The sequence below is a fragment of the Triturus cristatus genome, chromosome 7 (genome assembly GCF_964204655.1).
Source record: "Triturus cristatus chromosome 7, aTriCri1.1, whole genome shotgun sequence".
Lineage (NCBI taxonomy): Eukaryota > Metazoa > Chordata > Amphibia > Caudata > Salamandridae > Triturus > Triturus cristatus.
The window spans coordinates 444,728,907-444,752,123 of record NC_140590.1 but is presented as its reverse complement, the minus strand read 5'-3'; the positions used below and the strand labels follow the sequence as shown (position 1 = coordinate 444,752,123).

Sequence of the window (23,217 nt, the reverse complement as noted above, 5' to 3'; positions counted from 1 at the left end):
TAGCTTTAGAATGATTACTGCAAACATGAAGCTCAGAGAAACATATTGCTCAAACTGGGGCTATTACAATGTCGTTACAGGCACAAATCCAAAAAACGGCATCGACCGTGAGGTGCACGGCCGGCCACGAAGTCACGCTGACCCCCAAGTAACAATACCTTGGAAAGCGAAGCCAATGGACGGTGCACTGCATTGTGGAGGTGAGGCATCGATGGTCAAGGCAAGGCTGGCTCCTTACTGCCACAGTGGAGACGAGGTGTTGAGTCTGCGAGGAGGCAAAGTGTCGAGTCTGTGCTGGCAGGAAAGGCGATGCGGCGTTGGCAGTGAGAGATCATTTCTATTCAACAGTGCGGTGTCGATGAGTTTGGGAAGTCACCTAGGTCGGTTATCGGCTCTGCGATGAAAAGATGCAGGCACTGGCGGCGACAGGTGTCGGTGCAAGCGCTGGCATTGGGGAGGTCGATATCGTGCAGGAGTTGGCGGGCATCGGAGCTGCGGTACAGGCAGGGAGGCGCGTTGTGCACTTCACAAGAGGTGCCTGGGTGGCGTTGCAGATGATGTTGTGTTGTTTTTCTTGGATTGCAGCACCAACCACATGATTCCAAGGGCCAAGGAACTGGAATTGGTATCCTTGGGCAATCAGGAGTCCAGCAGAGCAGTCCTGGTGCTGTTTTGCAAGATGCAGGTGAAGTCCTTGTGTCCCTGAGACTTCGGAACAGGAGGCAAGCTCTACTTTAAGCCCTTGGAGAATCTTCTTAAGCATGATACCACAGCAAGGCAAAAGTTTAGTCTTTTCCACTGCCCACAGACAGAAGCAGTAACTGCAGGCCAACCCGGCAAAGCAACACACAGCAAGGGGGTAGTACTCCTCCAGGCAGCTCTTCAGCTCTTTTCCTTGGCAGGGTCCTCTTAGTCCAGAAGAAATCTACAGTTCTGGGGTTTTAACATTAAAACCCCATTTTGTCATTGTAGTCTTTGTTGTAAGAGTGCCTGAGGTCAGTGAAAACCAGTTCTGTCCTCCCTGGTCCAGCTTCACTACAGGAGGTGGAGACAACATTGTGCAGAGCAGACACAGCTTTTCAGGTGCTAGTGAAAACTCCTCCCACCACTCTAGATGCAGAAAGGTTGATTCGGCCTTGTTATAAGTAACTCAGGAAAAGCAGGACACACCTCAAACCCCCTTGTGACTGTCTAGAGTGAATGCACATCCCCAGCACCTGTCCAGATGGTGAATACATAAACAGGCACACAGGAAGGTTAAACACGAAAATGCCCACTTTCTAAAAGTGGCATTTTTCAAACACATAATTTAAAAAACACCTTTACTAAAAGATGTTTTAAGAAATTCTGAGTTCAGAGAGCCTAAAATCCAAATCTCTATTGTGTCCCAATGGAAAGCTACACATGTATAAACTACAAATATCTAGCTGTTCCCAATTGAAAGTTACACATGTGAAATGTACAGTGCAGCTCCAATAATAGCCTCTGGAACAGGCAGCTTTTCCACAGTGCAAAACGAAATACACAGTATTCTACGATCAGGACATTTAAAACACACCAGTACATGTCTTACCTATCACATACACTGCACCCTGCCCATGGCAGTCTCTTGAGCCTGCCTTAGGAGTGCCTTATATGTAAGAAAAAAGAAGATTAGTGCCTGGCAAGTGGGTACACTTGCCAGGACGACAAGGCAGTTTGAAACTGCACATGCCGACACTGAAGTGGCAGGTCTGAGATACATTTGAAAGGATACTGGTGTGGGTGGCACAATCAGTGCTTCAGGCCCACTAGTAGCATTTGATTTACAGGCCACGGACACACACAGTGCACTATACTAGGGACTTACCAGTAAATCAGATATGTCAATCATGGATACCCATATCATAATCACAATTTACAAAGGGAGCACTTTCACTCTGACCCTGATCATCAGTGGCAAGGAGCCCAAAGCATCTTAGCCAGCAAAAACGAAATCCAGTACAGCGTAAAAAATTCTGCAGGTAGAGGCAAAAAGTCAGGGGAAACAACGTCAAGAATGCCAAGTCTAACAAACATATAAAACCTGTGAAGGAAAAAAGAATGTGAACATTACAGAGTTCATGCCATCTTTTTATCACAAGTGCATAACAGTCTTCCCACATCATTATAATTTAGTCTCAATGACACCAGATCCCCGATATCGTGGTGGTACTATTAATCCATTATTACCAACACCATTCATTTCCCGTTGCTTTTTTCCTCTTAGAGTATTCGTACTCTTTGCATGCGCCATGTCTCTCCATCTCTTCAATGCCTTTCCCAGCCACTCATACATGTTGGTTTTAATGCTTAAAAATATGTATATATATTGCGGGCTTCCGCCCTTATGACAAATTTTAGAGGAATTACCATATTTTAATGTTTTTTATCTGTATGATAGTATTGTCAGTACCAAATTATGTCATATATTGATATTGAAATCATATGAAATTGTACCCACTGTTTGTGAACATATCATTAAAAATCTGTAATCCTTTTTATATTGTTGTTGTACTAGTCTGATTGGAAACGGGTAGGGTGGATGATTGACTTATTGACGCTGTTGAGACTGTGAGGGAGATGTAGATGTGAACTTTTTGTTGTCCCAAGGGGAAACTTGTTTTTAACTGTTGAATGATGGCCCCATTGGATTGAGGGGCCCTCTCTCTTGTTGTGTTGAAGCAGCAAACACCCTAAAATGTCATCTAAAGTTCTGAGAAAAAAATTGACATTTCCAAAAGGAGCCATTTCTACCCTCCGTGCTGCCAAAAATAGGACCTCTTCAGCCTTCAAAATGGAAATGTAGGAGTAGTTCTTCTAATTTGTGCTTGAAAAGGTGAACAAACCGTATGACTTGAAGGAGAAACTCTACCTACATATATTAAACTACCTTTTGGACTTCATGTCCTACAACGTCCAATCACATACATTTGGCATCGGCAGGAAGCTAATAGTTTAGAAACTGGTTATTTCTCTCAAGAAAATTTTGATTTAAAACGTTATGCCATGTCCAATATGTAACCTCTGGCAACCAACAGGGTAATACCCAATTGACCCTTTTAGTACCTGGGTAAGGAACAATAAAGAGCAAGCAACAAAAAGGTACAAAAGGAAAGGATAAGAGAATAACTTTGGACAAGAGCACACTAATTGACTCTATATCTAGTTTATTAATCTAGACAGATTTTATCAAAATATTTGGACTTTCCTGCAACAGAAATGACCACGGACCTTAATGGAAGCAACAAAGCAAAAAATACAACAACACAAATATACATAAATTGAACATGTGCAGAACGTCACCAACAAAAACACAAAAAAGTTAACCCCTAAACCAACATATAATTTTTGTTAGTGTCCTCCTAATAATTTCAGGACGAACCACTGGAAGGAAGTCCACAGAGCGCGCTGCGACTCAACAAATTATTGTCGGACTTTCTCAGCACACTCAACAGTGAATATCCACACTGTACTTATTTTCAAGGACTCCTCCTTCAAAACCGGGTCTACGCAATTGCGTTTCGGCCATATATTTTCCTCGGCCTCCTCAAGACAGGGTTAATACAAAGAATGTACACACAAGTGGTAGGGTAGTCCGAAGGACGCTCCTACGTGTGGGTCATCCGGGTCCACAGGTACCCGAACGGGTGCCGACCCTTCCTTCAACAGGAAGTCCTCCCCGCTTTCACTGACTGGAAACGACTTGTTTAGTAAGCAGGACGATTACTACTTGGAAAGACGTCCGACTAAAAGTGTGACACGCAGACCAGCACCGTTAGGATTGCCGAGTGGAGTGGCTGTTTGTTCCGGACTTTTAGTCGGACGTCTTTCCAAGTAGTAATCGTCCTGCTTACTAAACAAGTCGTTTCCAGTCAGTGAAAGCGGGGAGGACTTCCTGTTGAAGGAAGGGTCGGCACCCGTTCGGGTACCTGTGGACCCGGATGACCCACACGTAGGAGCGTCCTTCGGACTACCCTACCACTTGTGTGTACATTCTTTGTATTAACCCTGTCTTGAGGAGGCCGAGGAAAATATATGGCCGAAACGCAATTGCGTAGACCCGGTTTTGAAGGAGGAGTCCTTGAAAATAAGTACAGTGTGGATATTCACTGTTGAGTGTGCTGAGAAAGTCCGACAATAATTTGTTGAGTCGCAGCGCGCTCTGTGGACTTCCTTCCAGTGGTTCGTCCTGAAATTATTAGGAGGACACTAACAAAAATTATATGTTGGTTTAGGGGTTAACTTTTTTGTGTTTTTGTTGGTGACGTTCTGCACATGTTCAATTTATGTATATTTGTGTTGTTGTATTTTTTGCTTTGTTGCTTCCATTAAGGTCCGTGGTCATTTCTGTTGCAGGAAAGTCCAAATATTTTTATAAAATCTGTCTAGATTAATAAACTAGATATAGAGTCAATTAGTGTGCTCTTGTCCAAAGTTATTCTCTTATCCTTTCCTTATGTCCAATATGTAACACACCAACAAGGTACTGAGAAGTGTGATGGAGCACAGTTTGGGATGAGAACGAAGGTGGGTGCGAAGCAGTCCAGGTCTAATTCGATTAATGGAAAAACAAAAGGAATCTGTCACATGGACACATTAAAGTATCCTAAATACATAATACTTACTTCTTTTCATTTTCATACTCTACGTAGTCCATTTTCTCAGAACCAGCAGGAAGAGGCAGTAATGTCTTTCCACGGACTTGACCAATGACAACGAAAACATTACTTTTGAGATGGTTGACATGCCGCATAACATCTTGGGACACGACATTTGGCCAGCTGTTATGGTTCTTCTGGTTCGACAAGACAGGTACTACAACCTGAAAAAAGAAAATCAAGATTTTACCATGGCTATGATATTATCCAATATAAATTGTGAATCTGTAGCATTCTTGACATTGCTTTGCAGTTCAAAACCTTGTTAAACTCTTGGTAGATCACAAGAATCATGTTATCTACTTCCCAGTATGGAACCAACAAATTGAGTCATTTTAGGCCTTTGAAGAGGAAGATATACTCTGTGAACTGTTTCACACATGGTGTTTCTAAGAAGAGCTATAGAGTTTGTGTCCATTTCCATGCTGGATGACTTGTGCAGAGTAGCAGTAGAGTTTCAGTGGTCCTGAAACTTACAGCCAAAAATCTCTGTGAGAAAACGATAAATCATGGCTGCTATGGTTGCATCTTTTTTCTGAGCATTTGGGCACTTTGTCCCGGCCTCCGAATGTCACTTCAAATAACTAAGGACCAGATGTACAAAAGGTAGGGATTGCAATTTCCTAATGAAACAAAACTTACAACTATGAAATAGCAATTCTGGCCTGCCTCATGAATATCAATGAGGTACATTGCAGTTTATGACTCACTTGGAATTACAGCCATCATGGTGGCCTACTAGGGTTATCAGACCACCATGTCTGTGATTGCTTTTGAAAAAAAACTTTTTTTTTTTACATGGCAGGTTTTTTTTCCTGAAAGAAAATGGGATATGTTTCAAAAAAGGAAATGAAACGTTTAAGTTTCATTTTTTAACATTCGCAGAGTGACGAGAGGTTCCCATTTGTGAATGGTTTACGACCTCCTTTAAGGTGCTGGTAACATATTAGTGTTTTTTGATCGAAATTCAGTCTCAAAAAATTAATACATCCACTTCCAAAAAGGTATTTTGAAGGGATGCCTTAAACACGCCCCTTTCAAATACCGAATCAGTATGTATTCGCAATTTCAAATTGTGTTTTTGCAACATGTCCTGAATCACAATTTGAGATTTATACACACCAAAACGCTTTTTTGCGTTCGCTAATGGGCCGATTCTGCAAATCCGTCTGTTTGCAACTGCATAAAAATCATTGCTTGTTTCAACAAGGAGGTACAGCCTGATTGAGCAGTCGAAGCATAATGCGTATAGTGCTGTAGTTTGGAGCTTGACCGGAAACGATTCAGCAGGGTGTTGTCTGAAATATGACATTGAAGCTATTTGGCAAACTCGGGAAGGCTCTGGTCAGTTCTTTATGCAGGCCATCTGCTGTTGGTTTCAACACTCTTCAACCACGTTGCAAGGTGGGTACTAGCGGATAGATAACCTATAATGATCTGTTCCCTGCTTTCCAGCCAGCAGCCTGCACTATAAAGTACAGAGGGAAGAAGAACTTCTTCCCTGTAGAATATGATGCTGGAGAAGGAGACCCAGCACTTGGCTTCCAATAATGGGTTTTACAGGTCTGCAAGAATCACACTGGCAGAAGTGGCATGTGTTATCCAAATGGTTATCCAGAGGTCAGGATGACATCCTACATAGAAGAGATAACAGAAAAGGTCTGACTCGCCCCACAATTTCTTGTTTGTTGGATGCAACAGAGAGGCTTAGAAGAGCTATTTCTGAGGCACAGAAAAGTTTTTTTCTCCCAGTTGATTCTATGAGCCCTAAATAAAGCATCAGGTATATACAAAGTTGTGCAGAAGCAGACAAATCGTCACAGTATTACCCCTTGCATCAAACAAAAACTTAGAGTGGTCATGCAATAAAAGCCTTCTTTCTTCAGAATGTTACTGGACAACAGAACCAAAAAAAAGACAGCTTCCCCTTATGTGGCTTCCCAGTTGACATTATCTTCTACAGTGGGTAACAACAGACCTGACTCCTCATATGCTGCTATCTATAAGCATCATTGACAATAGTGCACTCCATATTTTACAGGTGGCCCTTTGTTGTAAGTGGATTAGATAGGCATATTCCAGAAATGGTCAAAAACCTCAACCCTGCTGCTGTTCTAGATGTCTCGCATGGAGCCATACGTCATGGGTTGGCTTAAAGCCATTCGCATGGCTTCAGAATTTCACAACAATCACCTCTCTAACTAAAAAGCCCAATCTCTATGCATACAACCCAACAACATTCTACAGCTACCACAATATTCCTCTGGTAGCAGAAATCCCGAAGGTGTTTGCCAAATAGCTTCAATGTCACATTTCAGACAACAACCTGATCAGCGTTTCCGGTCTAGCTCCCAACTACAGCACTACACCAACCATGCCTTGACTGATCAATCAGGCTGTGTCTCCTGGTGGAAACGAGCATTGCTTGGGTAAAAGTCCTGATTGCGTTAAATTGTAAACTGCCTTGGACTTCAGTAGTGAATGGCAATGTTAACAACTACCTTAGCTTCACCATGATGCTTCCAGCAAGAACATTCAAAAGTTAAAAAGGTAGGCCTTTCCCAGCTCAACAAAAGTACCTGCCTAGTCCTACAACGCTTTAGCTTTTCAGACTTCCTTTTTAATGTTTACTCGTGGCCACAAGCAGGGATAATTGATCATTGTAAAATAGATTCCCAGATGTATCGTTTCCTGTGGGCCATCATATGTTGGATGAAAAACAACTGTCTAAATGGTCAGAATTCTTTTGTGGTCACAAAGCTGGGCATTTTCAAATCACAGGCTTTACAACTTGAAAAGTGTGTGTCACAATGTGCTACAAATAAAGATCTTTCTGACTCAAAATACTACATTTGCAATTCATAAGTCACAAAAAGGACTGGGAGTTAAAGTGGCATCCCCTTCTCATTCCAATTTGAAATGAAAAGTATCAACTGCTTGGGACTGCTGGACAGGGATAAGGCACAGATTAGTTACCAGTGGTAGAGATTAGTTCAAGCATTCCCCCCACCACCTTTTTGTTCCTCATTGTGACACTTCTCACACCGCTAGGGGCAGCACAAAGCTTTTTCCCCTGGATCCTGTCTGCCCCCATCATCACCAGTATAGCCAGAGAGCCTGGCACCTTCCCCATGCCACCTTGGCCAAGTGCCTCTCACTCAGTAGTGGACGCTGATTAATTTTCTAAAGCTCGATCGAATAAAAAATTTCATATTGCAGCGATCAATGCCTACATCCAATCAAGGTCGGTCTATCGTAATGCTCTACTCTATTGGTCTAGCTTTGATTGGCAATCAAATCCAGAATATGTTTTGATGCTTTTCCCATCAAATGCAAATGACATATTCAAGAGCAGGCCTTAAGCTCAGATCTTCAGTTCTCTCTGCAAGATCCCCCCCAAATCAGGATCCATCACCTAGAGTGACAGATCCTCTTCAGGTGCAGCGGCAAGATGGTGGAATTCTCTCCTCATTCCCTTGCAGGTTGAGTCTAGTCAACAAAGATTTAGGAAGGCAATTCAATTCTGAGTGTTTAATCAATAGCAGTCTTGTATCTTGTATTAGCTTTGTTGAGTTTTAAATGCACTGATTGTTTTTATTTTTCAGGTTGTTGTGAGCTGCTACTTATTGCACCAACATCTGCATAGCTGTGCCTAACAAATATATTTAATAACATAAAATAACATGCAGGGGAATGCTGAGCACAGGCCCACAGGCTGGACCAACTACCTTGCTCCAAATCCTGATTCCACCGATAGACCACTGCTTTGTTCTCAAGACATGTCAGGTGGTCAACCTCGGACATCATGAGTCTGCAGTCAGACGGTAGACCATCCTATTTAGGTGGTAGGAAAATAATGTTCAGGAAAGGTCAGTGGTGGGAGGTTACACATATTAATAAAGACCCAAATAGAGCGGGAGTGGGGAGGGGGGAGGGAGTTGCCATAGTTGTAGGTTTGGGAATTAAGGAAACCAGACATGTATGAGTACAGTTATTAATACCGTGCACTGCTTTGCTGCTGTATAAGGAACAATTATTTAAAAAATCCAATAAAATCTGGTTTCAAAAAATAACAAATAGAGCATAATGCAGGCGGCAATATTGCCCAGTGGAGAAAATTGGTGAGATGGTTGCACCTGGCCCCTCTTCCCAGATACAATCCTGCATAGAGTTTTTAAGATTATGCCTGAATACGGTATTAAATAAAGAATAGTCTAAAGCTGTGTCTTGCAATGTCTATACAGTGGATTATTTGATGACTATTTTATTTAGAACCTTATGTTATACATGAACAAGAATTAGTACAACAAATTGTTGGAAGGTGGGGGCTAGTGCCACTGGAGTTTTGGTACTCTCTGACCAATGGTCCATGGAGAGAGTAAATGAATGCTGGCTTATCCTCAGCAGGACACCACTCATACTGGGCAGCACATAGTGGCACAGTCCTTATTTGTTTATGTGCCTCGTGGCCTGCTTCATGACACTCATTTAGTGCACCCTGATGTGAGATGGAATCAAAAAAGATAGAAAATAAGTTGAGTGGCATCTTGGAAGGTATAACCTTTGCGACCATACCTTCTGATTAGTTGGTGAGGGGTAAAAAGTAAATATTAAATAGACAAGGGATCAAATATACTATTGTGGGTAGACACTTGTGGGACCCTCGTGATTAAAGAAACAAAATCAGAGATATCATTGTTCAGCATCTCTTTTTGTGATCTGGCACAAGACTTTCTAAAACCTATGCTACAGCAGGGAGTAATGTGATGGAGTGACAGTTCCCCGGATCTAAGTTGGGTTTTGTTCAATAGAGGTTTTATAATGCCTTGTTTTGGCTCGGAGGGAATAATAGAAGAACTTACTGAAAGATCATTAATTCTGTAAAGAGTCTCTATACATCTGTGAATATCCATGTGAAATATTTTAACTGGAATAGGGTCGGTTTGAGAAACAGATTGTTGGAACCGGCACTTTCTGGTTGGCTAAAGGGATGCCCCCAGCCAGGCCGAACCTGCAGCTCCCATCAAGGGTGAGTGATTACACTGGCTGTATAACCTGTGCTCACCCTTGGGTAGCAGTCACTCGCGATAAATACAATGAGCGTCACAAACGAGACATCACACATGATGTATGTAAATAACATTTGTATTCAACACACATATTCAATCATTATAAAATGAACATCATATACTTTTGGGCATTAAACACATTTGGAAATATTACTAGCAGTACTAAGCCCACTGTACTGCATTTGCCATTTTACACGTGCTAAACTGCATGTTGACCTCGATTCCATGTGATGCTCTGATCCTCCATTTTGTTGCACTGCATTTTCATTTTGTGCTGCTTTGACCTGTAGTTACACTTCAGCAGTAACATAAACATGTTTTTCATGTAAACCAGCACAAGCTGGTGCGAGACATATCTTGTGAGGTTATTTTGTACCCTGAGCTTGTTTTTGTGCATTCTATGCTTATCTCTAGGACAGAGGGAGGATGCGCTGTGCAAGGCTCTCCAAGGCCGGAGATAGGGTAAGGAATGTCTTTTGCCTCAGCGCACCCAGACAGAATCTGGCCAGGTCTGTATGGGTGGATCTGACGCAGAGATGCGGCCAGCACCTATGATGGATAGATGGGCGAGAACGCCTGCTAGAGGGTTCTCGAACGTGTTGATTTAACTATAAAAGCGGTGTCTGTGGGGTGGAGCTCAGGAACTCAGTCTTGGAGTGGACGCACTCGCGGGACAACTTTGGTGCCCGGAGAGATGACTTCCTGTGCCCCAGTCTCTACAGGGTTCCCGACTTGGTGTTTTCGGTGCTTGGCCAGGGATGTTGAAGACTCCGGTGCAGACGCATCTGGTGAGGTGCTTTGTACATTAACTGTTTATATATCTATATTCAAGATCTCATATTTGTATATATATAGTGTCGTGCATTCATTGTTTCACTTGGTGCCTAAGAACTTACTAGCTTCAGTGACTTATTGCCCTTGTCTACGATATTAATAAAGCTCATTTTACCTCCAGAGGAGTGTTGGAGTTTCTGTGTAAGTAAGTGGTGTGCGTAAGTTTAGATTACGCAAGTGGGCAAGGCAATACATTTTGGCGTAGTCGGCAGGATACGTAAATAACGCGGGTAGGAACATGCTTAAAAAGACGAAAGGTGGTTTTGGTTCTTTGGCACCAAGTGAAATTCCTTTTGCCCCCATGCAAATTCCTGGATGGGAGGCGAGGCCGTACTCCGCGCCGGCGTGTCAGTACTCTAAAAGCACAGGATTAAGTGAGAGCTGGTTTGACTGTTTGGGCGAAGCAACGCCAGAAGATGTTTTAAATTGTTTACGGAAGGTTCCTGTGGAGAAAGGTAAAGAATTATGGACAGTGAGCCGTCGAGGTTGGGCTCTGTTGCATGCCTACCGTCAAGTTTTTGACAAATACTTATCTCTGCAGCGGGAACAGTTGAGCTTAGAAAAACAACTCGTTGAAGCTAAGAATATGTCTACGATGCTTTCCTGTCAGAATAGGTTATTACCAGACAAATTAGAAACATATCAGACTATAGCAGAACGGGCTGTAGTCCGTGTCGCTGAATACAGATACAGGAAAAGGAGGGGTAGAGTGAGTAAGCGAAAAGTCCATTTAGCGATTGCCAAAGCAGGCTTAGATTTTGATCCATCTACCTGGGACTCTAACATCTGGGAATCATCAGAGTTCTCCTCAGAAGGAGAGCAGCCTTTACAGAGAGAAAGACAGGAGGAGGAGGTAAAGAATAGTAAGAGAGTGGAAGCGCAGCCCATTCTAAGACGGAAACTTCAAACCAGTCCACATAACCCAGATGGAGTCATGTTAAATAGTTTGGAGGATTTTACTCAACAGGAGATCAGTGATATTTTAAAGAGATTTAGACAGAAACCTGGCGAGGCACTATTAACTTGGATGGTGCGCCTTTATGATCAAGGTGCTTCTGGGGTCATGTTAGACGGAGGGGATGCTGTCAAATTTTGTACTCTCAGTACTGGTCCCACTGTGCAGGGACACTTCCGGACTTTCCGCGGTGATGACCAAACTACCCTGTTGCAGCTAGCCGCACAGGGGTGTGGTCATAAGCACCCCACAGATTCAGATTGGCCTGGGAATGAAAAACCATGGTTTACCCTAAGAGATGCCTCGCAGAGAATTAAGGAAGAGGGGATGAAGCTGGCTATCCTTATAAGTGAGACGCATAATTTGATGGGTCAGGTAATGACTGGGTCCATGCGGAACAAAATAATTCGTTTGGCACCCCCTGCATACAAAGCGGTGATAATGACTCTGTTAATTAATCAAACTGGTAATACCATAGGAGAAATAGTCGAGGCGGTCCGTGAGCTGGGAGTGCTTGGGGAATGGACCAAGACAGACAGGACTTCGCGTTCAGAGTCCCGCACTGACAATAACCGAGTGACCCGACGTGATATGTTTTTGGCGCTGTTAAAGGATGGGGTGTCAAGGAGTGAGATTGATGGTATTGAGACCAAAAGCATGTGGGAAATGTACCGTAAGCGAGGACTGGATAGGAAGGAGGGGAGTAGGCATGTGAATAGAAAAGATAACAAGAAAGTAAGTCGCAGGGAAACAGAGCTTGAGGAGAAGCATGATAAAGTAGGTCAGGAGAGAGAGAGGGAATCTCATGTAAGAGTGACAAAAGAGAAAGGTTGGGACCGAGATTGCACAGATTCAGATGGGGACCGGGAAGAGGAGGAGTTGTTCCCTGAGGGTTACCCGACATTGTATTCAGATCTGCGCCGGGACCTGCGCTGGGCAGATGCAGAGCTGCGCAGGCGAAAATTAGATTAGGAAATGGGCCAAGCTCCGGTGCACGCATGGGCTCGCACAGATAATAGACCGCATGTGAGGGTTGAGATCTATTGGACAAATAGAAACGTTCAGGAGGTGTGAGCTTTAGTAGACACCGGAGCGGAGGCCACGTTGATACATGGCAATCCACGAACATTTAAAGGACAGTATTTTACTATCACGGGTTTGGGTGGACAGGAGACACCAGCAGTGCAAACGGTAATTCAGATGAAAATAGGCAGACTTCCCAAGAGAGCATACACTGTCTTGATTGTGCCCATTCCCGAGTACATCATTGGTATTGACATTCTGAAAGGTATGACCCTATATTTAGATGACGGCTGCTATTAGTTTGGCTCAAAGCAGTACCTCTCGGTGGCTGCTGTGAGGGTGGGGAGCTTGAAGATTCCCCCAGTGAAGGTGCCCCAAGCAACAAAAGTGGTTCACATGAAGCAGTACAGGATCCCAGGGGACATGATGAGATTACCGCAACCATACGGGACTTGGTGGAGGCGGGGGTGGTGAGACCGGTTACCATGGCGTGGAATAACCCTGTGCGGCCCGTGCGCAAACCGGATGGAAGCTGGCGCATGACTGTTGATTACCGCGAGCTGAATAAACATATGCCCCCGTTGACGGCCGCTGTCCCCGACACCATCACTTTGATTGAGAAAATTCAGAAACACAATGGGACATGGTATGCAGCACTTGATATTGCTAATGCTTTTTTCGCGATTCCAATTGCCGCCGAGTCCCAGGAACAATTCTCCTTCTCATGGAATGGTAGGTAATTCACATTTACATCTTTGCCACAGGGTTATTTACATAGCCCTACAATCTGTCACCGGTTGGTGGCAGAGCATTTGGATGAGGTGTCAGTTATTCCTGGGGTACAACATTGTCATTACATTGATGATGTGTTGATTCAAGGAGAGACCCAAGAACAGGTGTAGGCTCAACTAGACAGAATGGTAGAGCACTTGCAAAGCAAAGGGTGGGTGATTAACCCAGAGAAGGTGCAGGGAACCTCCCAGAGTGTGAAGTTTTTAGGTATTCAGTGGCATCAGGGGCATAGAGAGGTGCTGCCACAAGTAAGGCAAAAGATCAAGGAGTTTGCAGTGCCGCGAAACAGGAAGGAGGCGCAGCGTTTCATTGGATTATTTGGTTTTTGGAGACAGCACATTCCCCATTTGAGTCAGATTTTGGCCCCTCTGTACAAGGTTACACGGAAGAAGCATGAGTTTGAGTGGGGGGAGGCCCAGCAACAGGCATTTGAGTCAGCGAAGGAGGCTATATAGCGTGCCCTGGATCTATGGCCCATACGAGAGGGAAGCATTGATTTGAATGTACAGTCCAGGATCAGTGTGCGACCTGGAGCCTATGGCAAAAACAGGGGAGACAGAAAGCGCCCCTAGGGTTTTGGACAAAGAAATTACTTGATGCTGGAGAGCGGTACACTCCTTTCGAAAAGCAGTTGTTGGCATGTTATTGGGCTCTGGTGGATACCGAGCAATTGACCTTGGGACACAATGTGTTTTTGAGACCTGAAATTCCTATCATGCAATGGGTGATGAGCTCACCCAAGACACACAGGATTGGGCATGCACAGGAGGCTAGCGTCATAAAGTGGAAGTGGTACATACAAGACAGAGCACGAGTGGGTCCTAAAGGTACCGCAGTGCTGCATGAGCAAGTGGCGCAGACTCCAGTAGCAGATACAGAAATGTTGCAAGATGTACCCAAAGTACGAGAGTCCCCAGTGAAATGGGGCGGGCCATTCTCAGAGTTGTCCGCGGAGGACAAAAAGCATGTGTGGTTTACAGATGGCTCAGCCAGATATGTGGGGACCAAGAGACATTGGAAGGCGGTGTCATACAATCCTGTGACCAAAAAGTTGCTGTCGATTACTGGAGAGGGAAGAAGTAGTCATTTCGCAGAATTGTACGCGGTTTACCAGGCTTTAAAGCAAGAGCTCCCTGGTACAGGTCACATTTATACTGATTCATGGTCTATGGCCAATGGGTTAGCCACTTGGCTTCCCACATGGCATGCTCACAACTGGATGATTCACAATAGGGAGGTTTGGGGAAAGGAGTTGCGGCAGGAGATTTGGGAATTGTTGTACCAGAGTACAGTCACAGTTTATCATGTTGATGCTCATTGCCTGACTGACTCACTAGAGCATTGGTGCAATTCCTTTGCAGACCAAAAAGCGAAAATGTGTGAAGCTGAGGTGGCGACGCAGGATTCTGACTTGGTGGGCATGGCTAAATGGGCGCATCAGAAAAACCGACATGTGGGCGAGCGAGCCACTAGCAGGGGGCAGAAAGTAGAGGGATGTATATTCCCCTAGATTTGATTAAAACTGCGATCATTCACTGTCCCGTTTGTCAGCATACCCAACACAGACCAGTTCCACAGGTAGTGAGAGGCCACCTAGGTAGAGGGAAGTTGCCAGGGCAAATATGGCAAATTGATTTCATCGGGCCAATGCCAATGAGTCGAGGATGTCAGTATGCATGCACGGTGGTGGATACCTATTCTGGCTATCTCATCGCCTTTCCATGCAAGAGATCAACCCAGTCTAACACTCTGAAAACTTTGAATTAGTTGATTTTGTATTACGGAATTCCTTTGCAGGTCCAAAGTGACAATGGGTCACACTTTAAAGGAAAGATGGTGCAAGATTTTTGTGTGCAGCATAACATTGAGTGGATCTATCACATACCCTACTACCCACAGGCAGCGGGTTTGATTGAGAGAATGAATGGTTTGTTGAAAGAGCAGTTGAAAAAGTTGTCTGATGGGTCATTGAAGGGGTGGAGGGATCACTTGGCTGATGCATTGCAAATTTTGAACAACCGACCCCTTGCTAATGCAGAAACTCCTTTGATGCGCATGTTGACCCCAGCTCTGCAGATCAAGCCCCATGTGGCCACAAACACGATTCTGTACTGGGAGACAGCTCCCAGAGCTTTAGCTCCATATCGTGCCACACCAGAGGCTGCTGGTCTTGATTTACATGCCCTGAAACTCTATCGACTGTAACCACAAGACATTACCTTGATTGAGACAGGAATTGGAGTTCAAATTCCCCCAGAGCATTTCGGACTGATCGCTCCTCGATCTGGGCTTGCCCTTAAAGGCATCCAGGTTTTGGGAGGGGTGGTCGATGCCGATTACCAGGGGGAGATCAAAGTTATTCTATTGAACAGTGGAGACAATGATCTGATTGTGCAACCCGGTGACCGAGTTGCCCAAATGGTCATCATGCCGGTTTATGGAGGAAATGTCATGAAGGGGACGGCCCCAGCCCATCTAACTGTGCAAGGAAAAGGCGGGTTCGGATCTACTGACAAGAACCCAGGGGCGAAAGTATGGGTAGAGTCCCCAAACAAACCTCCTGAACCTGCAGAACTAATCGCTAAGGGAAGGGATAATATCCTTGTCATCATGACCCGGACAGAAAAAGTGGAAAAATGTACCTGCTGAAAAATGTTATTTATGAGAGTGATTATACCAGTTTGTTTTCTGTTTCTAGATCACAGTATGGCTTGCCGCTGCGATGCCTGCACTGTGTGGTCTGTGTTTGGGCGTGTCCGGAGGGGTCCGGGAGGGCCCGGGGATGCCGAAGGGGATCAACCGCCCGAGTCGGATGACAGCATTGTTGCAGCAACCGGATAACTTCTGGACCTACTTGGCCGGGAATGTGCTGAACACTTCCCACTTCTGTATGAGAAATCTTCAGAGTACAGCTGATATGATATCCACTTGTCTTGTTGCCGTACTTACCCCTGCACATGTGCTTCTGCACATCTTCAACCAAACTAACTTTGATGGGGTAGTGGAGGAAACTGATGTCCAAACACATCTGAGTCTTTATGAGCACTGTCGTTTATGGCCGGAGGTTACAGATAACCTCTGGAGGAACATGACAAGTATTGTTACCTACAATATCACTACTGGAGACGTTTGCTATCAACTAACTTGTGACCCTGCCAAAATTGGCAAGTGTGGCCAATTGAAACTAGAGAAAAGCACACAATTGACCACTGATCAACAAACATTATGTCACTCACGACATGACAGTTCTTGCAGTAATGTTACCAATTATATGGTCTGTAATCATACAGTATTAACCGCTAGCCATGTTAACCATGTGAAATTATCTAAGGGATGGCTGTTCTCGTGCGGCAACATTTCATACACTTACATACCAGCTAATATAACTGGAGGACCTTGTGCCTTATCACAATTAAGTCTTGTGCTGTTTCCCATGCATTCTGTCAGACACATTCGCTCTTCTAGAGCCGCTATTCAATTACCTGAGGATTGTGACTCCAATATTGACTTGCTTTCTAGAGCAGAGTATACTAGTTTGGCTATTTCCATTGTAGGAGTGCCAGGACTGTCCGTTTATAATGCAAGAAATATTGCTAAGCTTGCCTGTTTAATTGTGAAGAATCTCAATCATACTTCTGCCGCTTTAGCTGATTTGTTATTAGATGTTCAAGGAACGAAAAAAGCTGTTTTGCAGAATATGGCAGCTGTGGACTATTTATTGTTAAAACACAACCATGGTTGCGAGGACTTTGATGGACTCTGTTGTTTGAATGTATCTGATCATTCTACATCTATCCATGCGCATATTAATGCTTTAAAAGATTTAGTGAAAGGATGGTGGGATTGGTTGTTTAGGTGGCTACCTAATTTCGGACAGCTTCGTTATATCTTGGGTATTATTATAGTGATTATTTGCATTTTTATCTCACTATGTTGTTGTATTCAATTCATTCCTAATTTTCTCTCCCTTCTTCGTCCCAGATCCATGGTATTTAGGCCAATGGGGTATGATGGCTGAATCGAGGGTCAAGGGGTGGAATGTACTGCATTTGCCATTTTACACGTCGCTTAACTGCATGTTGACCTCGATTCCATGTGATGCTCTGATCCTCCATTTTGTTGCACTGCATTTTCATTTTGTGCTGCTTTGACCTGTAGTTACACTTCAGCAGTAACATAAACATGTTTTTCACGTAAACCAGCACAAGCTGGTGCGAGACATTCTCGTGAGGTTATTTTGTACCCTGAGCTTGTTTTTGTGCATTCTATGCTTATCTCTAGGACAGAGGGAGGATGTGCTGTGCAAGGCTCTCCAAGGCCGGAGATAGGGAAAGGAATGTCTTTTGCCTCGGCGCACCCAGACAGAATCTGGCCAGGTCTGTATGGGTGGATCTGACGCAGAGATGCGGCCAGCACCTATGATGGATAGATGGGCGAGAACGCCTGCTAGAGGGTTCTCGAATGTGTTGATTTAACTATAAAAAGCGGTGTCTGTGGGGTGGAGCTCAGGAACTCAGTCTTGGAGTAGACGCACTCGTGGGACAACTTTGGTGCCCGGAGAGATTACTTCCTGTGCCCCAGTCTCTACAGGGTTCCCGACTTGGTGTTTTCGGTGCTTGGCCAGGGATGTTGAAGACTCCGGTGCAGACGCATCTGGTGAGGTGCTTTGTACATTAATTGTTTATATATCTATATTCCAGATCTCATATTTGTAAATATATAGTGTGGTGTATTAATTGTTTCACTTGGTGCCTAAGAACTTACTAGCTTCAGTGACTTATTGCCCTTGTTCACGATACTAATAAAGCTCATTTTACCTCCAGAGGAGTGTTGGAGTTTCTGTGTAAGTAAGTGGTGTGCGTAAGTTTAGATTACGCAAGTGGGCAAGGCAATACACCCACTTGCATTGTTATGATATTAATAGTATGCACACTGTTGACGAAACCTAATCTCAAACCCCCCCACACACAGAGCACCTTTATTTGGTGCAACATGCTGTCCACTCCAGGTCCACCCTAGCAATCCTGACAATACAATCTCTCACAGTTATATGGCACACCCCAGGTCACCATGATATCAAAGATATGTACATACATGAAAATAGAACTCTTTTTAGCAGCATCGTTGGCCAGAGCCACGCAGTTAAACCCAATGTCGAATGTATTGACTATTACTCCCGCCTACACACTCACTCCGCACCGCTACACAGTGTGACAGGTATCAACCCAGTCCATACAGAACATTCTTGCACACATATGCACTCAGCACCCTCATACTGTGCTACTGGTATCCAGCAGGTCCATGAAAATCACCCTGGAGACTCCGGGGCCCCAGCTTCCCTCCACCTTTTAGTTCACCCCGATAGTCCTCTACCCCCAGAAGGAAGATTATCAGCCCCTCTTCCCAGATACTAGGTGGCATGTGGCCAGAGTCACATTTAATCTGGAACCTCAGGAATCAGCTGGGGATAAGTTTTAATTAGGAGGTAGACATAAACAAAGGGAGTTTAGCAGCCACTTGGGAAGTTCACCCACAGGTCTCAAAACACAATGGAGTCACGTAGTCTATTGACCTGCTTCGGAAGCATTCCTTTAATCCAGTCAATCTCCCTCGCTACTACCTTGTGTCAAGATGTCTTCAGGAGGGGCCAGGTGTGGAGAGGGCAGTTGGTCCACCGTGATGAGGGTCAAAGGGGAACAACCGATGAAAGGGAAGTAACATAGGGGAGCCTCTTGACAGGAGGAGGCACTCCGACTGGTACACATTGATCAGAGTCGTGCCCAAGCAATTCTGGCACAGAATCTGGTGTGCGTTGGTATGGGTTGCACCAGACACCTCAGGCCTTTAACATGAAGTGTTGCAAATTCCGTACCTCCCTGGAAATAAGGGACAGTGTTCTGTGCATGATGATACAGGTTGCACCAGTCCAGTCACACACACACGCAGTTGTAAGTTCAGTAGAACCACAAGGTAGAAAGAGGCACTACTGCGGGTATACCCCCACCTCAGAGGGTCGCACCCTTTGAATCGGACACCGCACGCAATGAGCATGCAGTCTGCATGACGCACGAGAGAGATGCAGTACGATCGACAAAACACTGCGCTACCCGTTGGGATTCAGTAGCCGATGTGGGCACTTGAGAGGGCACCGATCTCCAGATGTCACAGATAGATGGTGTAGGTCCCTCGCCAGAGATCTTTGATGTCCTTGAGAACCCCGGAAGAACAAGAGGCCCACCGACGGGGCCTTAGATAAAACACTTCAGGGTGCCACACGTCAACAGGTCTTCGGGATAGACCAAATACTATTCGGAAAAGGCACGCGGTCACCTTCCATGGCAGTAATTTTCCATGTGCACACCATGCAGTCCGGTTCTCTGGTCCCACGTCCCCATAAGCGTATCTCATCCTTTACTGAAGGATGGCACCAGTTATACTGTCATGTGTCTTTGAAGTTAGGGGTGGTTTAAGGGGTTTCCCTTTTGAACCACAGATGTCTCCCCTAAATTGTAAGCATGTCTGCTATGGGGCAGTGAAATGTATATTTTAATCTTTAGTGGGGCCATGATCCGGCCCCCAGGGGCCAAGTGTCAAAATCTCTCTCTCCAATCTATTCCATTCTGTCCTCAAATGGCAGAGGTCTGTTGTTCTAGTGGTATGCCCATGGTTTATGTCTGTTGCTGGGAATGCACAGATGTGCTCCCCAGACCGCTGGTGTCCACCAGGCACCATGGCACAAGAAACTAGAGCATTAAAATGTCCATACTCTAAGCAACTTATGCCAAAAACCCTTTACCACTGGAAAGGGCTTGGCATGACAAATTCATTGACAGGAAACATCATGAGGCTTCTCCACTGCAATCCACTATTGCAGTCTGAAGTAATATCAACCACTTCACCATGTTAACCTATGGGAAGAGCAAGCCTCATAGGTAGTTAAAACACACACACAGGTATTCCTCACAACTTGAGTGCACGTCTGCAAGTGAGCAAACAGACCTGCAATGGCATGTTGGACACATAGTCCACAGCACTACGGGTGCAAGTGCACCAACCCAAGTCTGCAATGGCAGACTGGACACAGATTTACTAATATGAGTGTCAGTGCGCACATACAGTGGCCTGCAATGGCAGGCTGCTCATAGGTTTAATCGTGATAGATGTCAGTGAGCAAACACTGGTCTGCAATGACAAACTGAACACATGGGCTTACCCTGGCCCTAGCAACTTAGGTACCAGTCCGCGCACAACACCCTACTCAGGCCAGCCAGACACGGGTTGACCCCCTCATAGGTGCAATTGCGCACACCTTGGCCTGAGACAGTGGGCCATGCACCTTGCCACTAGCACCATGGATACACCGAGGATGCAGGTATGCACTCACAGGCCCACGATGGTAGGCCGGACACCTATCAAAAATACCATAGGTGCTACCCAGTCCTGTAATGGCAGGCTGGGCACACCGTTAACACCCCAGAGGTGCAAGTGTGACTCCTAGGTCTGCGTTAACAGACCGACCCATATTTCAGAACCCCGTGTCAGCGCCTTTTCCGAGCCTGTGTAGGAAGGAGCATGCGTTTCCACACTGCTGGAAAGTGAGGACGTGCTCCAAGCCTGGAGGCCACACAAGAGAATCAGCGACACACCAGGAGTATCCCCTGGGAAGAGCCGAACTCCAAGGCATGGGAAGCCTCACATGGGGGGTTCCGCACTTCCTGAGCAGGAAACATCCATATGTACCCGCCCGGCCTTCAGCCTACCACCACTCCCCACGCCCATCAGGGCATCCCTGGAGGGGGTGCCCTCATTGTATGGATGACCCACTCAGGGTTGGCTGAAGCATAAGTGATGCCAACCTAGGCAGGGGCGCAATGGTACCCCATAGGCCTGCAATGGCCACCCCGATAGATGGTTGACAGGCTATCTGGTGGGTGGCGCACTCAGTGCTAAGACCCACTACTAGCAAGTGCCGTACCCACCCCAGGCATGTGGTGTACCTGTTTACAGGGCGCATGGAGGTACGGTACCAAAACCAATCGTGTACACACCCCCTGCCTAATGCGGCGAGACAAGCACACACACCTTCCCTCTGCAGTACAGTGGGAAGATGCCCAGATTCTTAAGGTCATGCAGAGAGAGTTGGCAAAGACTATGAGTAAAAAGTGAAATGTTTTGGGTTAAATTCTCTTTAAAAAGGGCCATGTCCAACACGGATGTACTCGTTTGAACTGTTTAATGGAAAGGTCAAGTGTAGGACAATTAACTTTTTAAGTGAATGTGCTGAGGTCACTCCAGTTTTAATGTGTGGCAAGACAATTCTATCAGGTCGCTCCTCGCTGTCCCTAATGTCATCTCCAGAAGGCAGTGGAGAATTAGCTGATATTGTTTCGCGAATGTAGGATTTATTCTCTTCAAAGAAATGTGAAAATGTATTACAAAACAATTGAGTACAAACAGACGGAGGAGTAGTAGTATTTGAAATATTGGCAAGGTAATTTATTATCTTAAAGATGTATGTCTATCTATTAACATATGCATTCTGAAGGCAATTAGAGTAGCATTGGTTATGTGTTAATTGAATAGCTATCGTTGTTGCAGAAGCTTGACTTTATAAAGTATTCTGTCATTGGAGGAGTAGTGAAGGTGCAACTCATTTGTGTCTGTTCAGTTTCTGTAAGTCGCCTGTCAACCACAGAGATCACTTATGTTTTTCATTGCTCTGTGGGGAGCAATTTACAGCTTCATATCCCTTTGCTATGCTTCAACATTTCTTTGTCCCTAGTATTTAGCAACAGATTGTGAGTACTTCTACCTAGATAGTAGCGCCAACCTAGCTTAAAGTCAATCTTTTTAAACACTTTTCAGCATGCGCTTTTTCTGTGTGTTTGGCCGCTATTTCACAATCTTTGCAGCAAGCAACATACTGGCTACCACACAATACTATGCTTTGTCCTACCTAGCATCTCGCATACTATGTAAAAAAATAAATGTCGGCCATTCATATTTTACTACCAGGGATATATTTTTCAGGAATTTTGACTATTGCCAGGCCTTCCACTGGGAAATCAAGAAATAGGAAGCATCGCTCAATCCCATTCAACCGTTTAAACACTCAGATGGAAACAGATTCTCTCAGCAAATCACGAAAGTGTTTCAAGCAGAAGTTGGAAGGAGAATAGCTTATGGGGCTGAACTGTGACAACTGGACAAATATGCAGACACAATTAGCCCCCATTCAAGAAAGCTTGGGGAAATGCTGCTCTGTCTTTGGGGAGGTGTTCATAGTACGCACTGGAAAACAAAGTCAGTTGTAGTTCAGTACTGGACAGATGTTGATTGTCAGCTCTAAAATATGCTTTGAAGTGCTTGAAGTCAACTGCAAAGTGACTGCATGAAGACGCAGCTGCAAATGAGCACCGAGTCCAACTACACGCAAGACCAAAAAACGGAAACCCTGATTATTATAGATCTCGAGACAGCAAACCTTAAGCAAAGTCTAAGATCACTATCACTGCAAGGATCCTGTTTCATAATGAAGGAAACATCTCAACATCAGCATCAAGAGAGAAAGCTGCAGGTCCCAGACAATGACCACACAGCAGAACTAGCAGGACTATTCCACTCCTCATAGTTGGCTCAGTTTAACAAGGTGCACAAACCCCAGAAGATGGAAGCTGCCTGCTCTGGCAAGGAGCGATGCCCCCTCCAAATGGAGCATTACTGGACAAAATACACCAGACCCCCACAGACAGCTATGAATGTGGCCAGTGAGAAGACTTTCCCTGATACGCCCCCAGTTGTCCGCTCTAACTGAAATTTGAGAAAACACAATTGCATGAGTTATTTCTAAAGAGCATTTGGAGGC

At 44.9% G+C, this 23,217-nt stretch overlaps 1 protein-coding gene across 1 annotated transcript in view; it reads right to left on the bottom strand.

The window, feature by feature from the left end:
* Positions 1–23,217, bottom strand: part of DNAH9 (dynein axonemal heavy chain 9) — a 1,479,259-nt gene that overhangs the window by 1,431,074 nt on the left and 24,968 nt on the right. Inside the window, exon 2 of the mRNA XM_085616775.1 lies at positions 4,647–4,843. Coding sequence (XP_085472901.1) covers positions 4,647–4,843 — 197 coding nt within the window. The remainder of the gene's footprint in view (positions 1–4,646; positions 4,844–23,217) is intronic.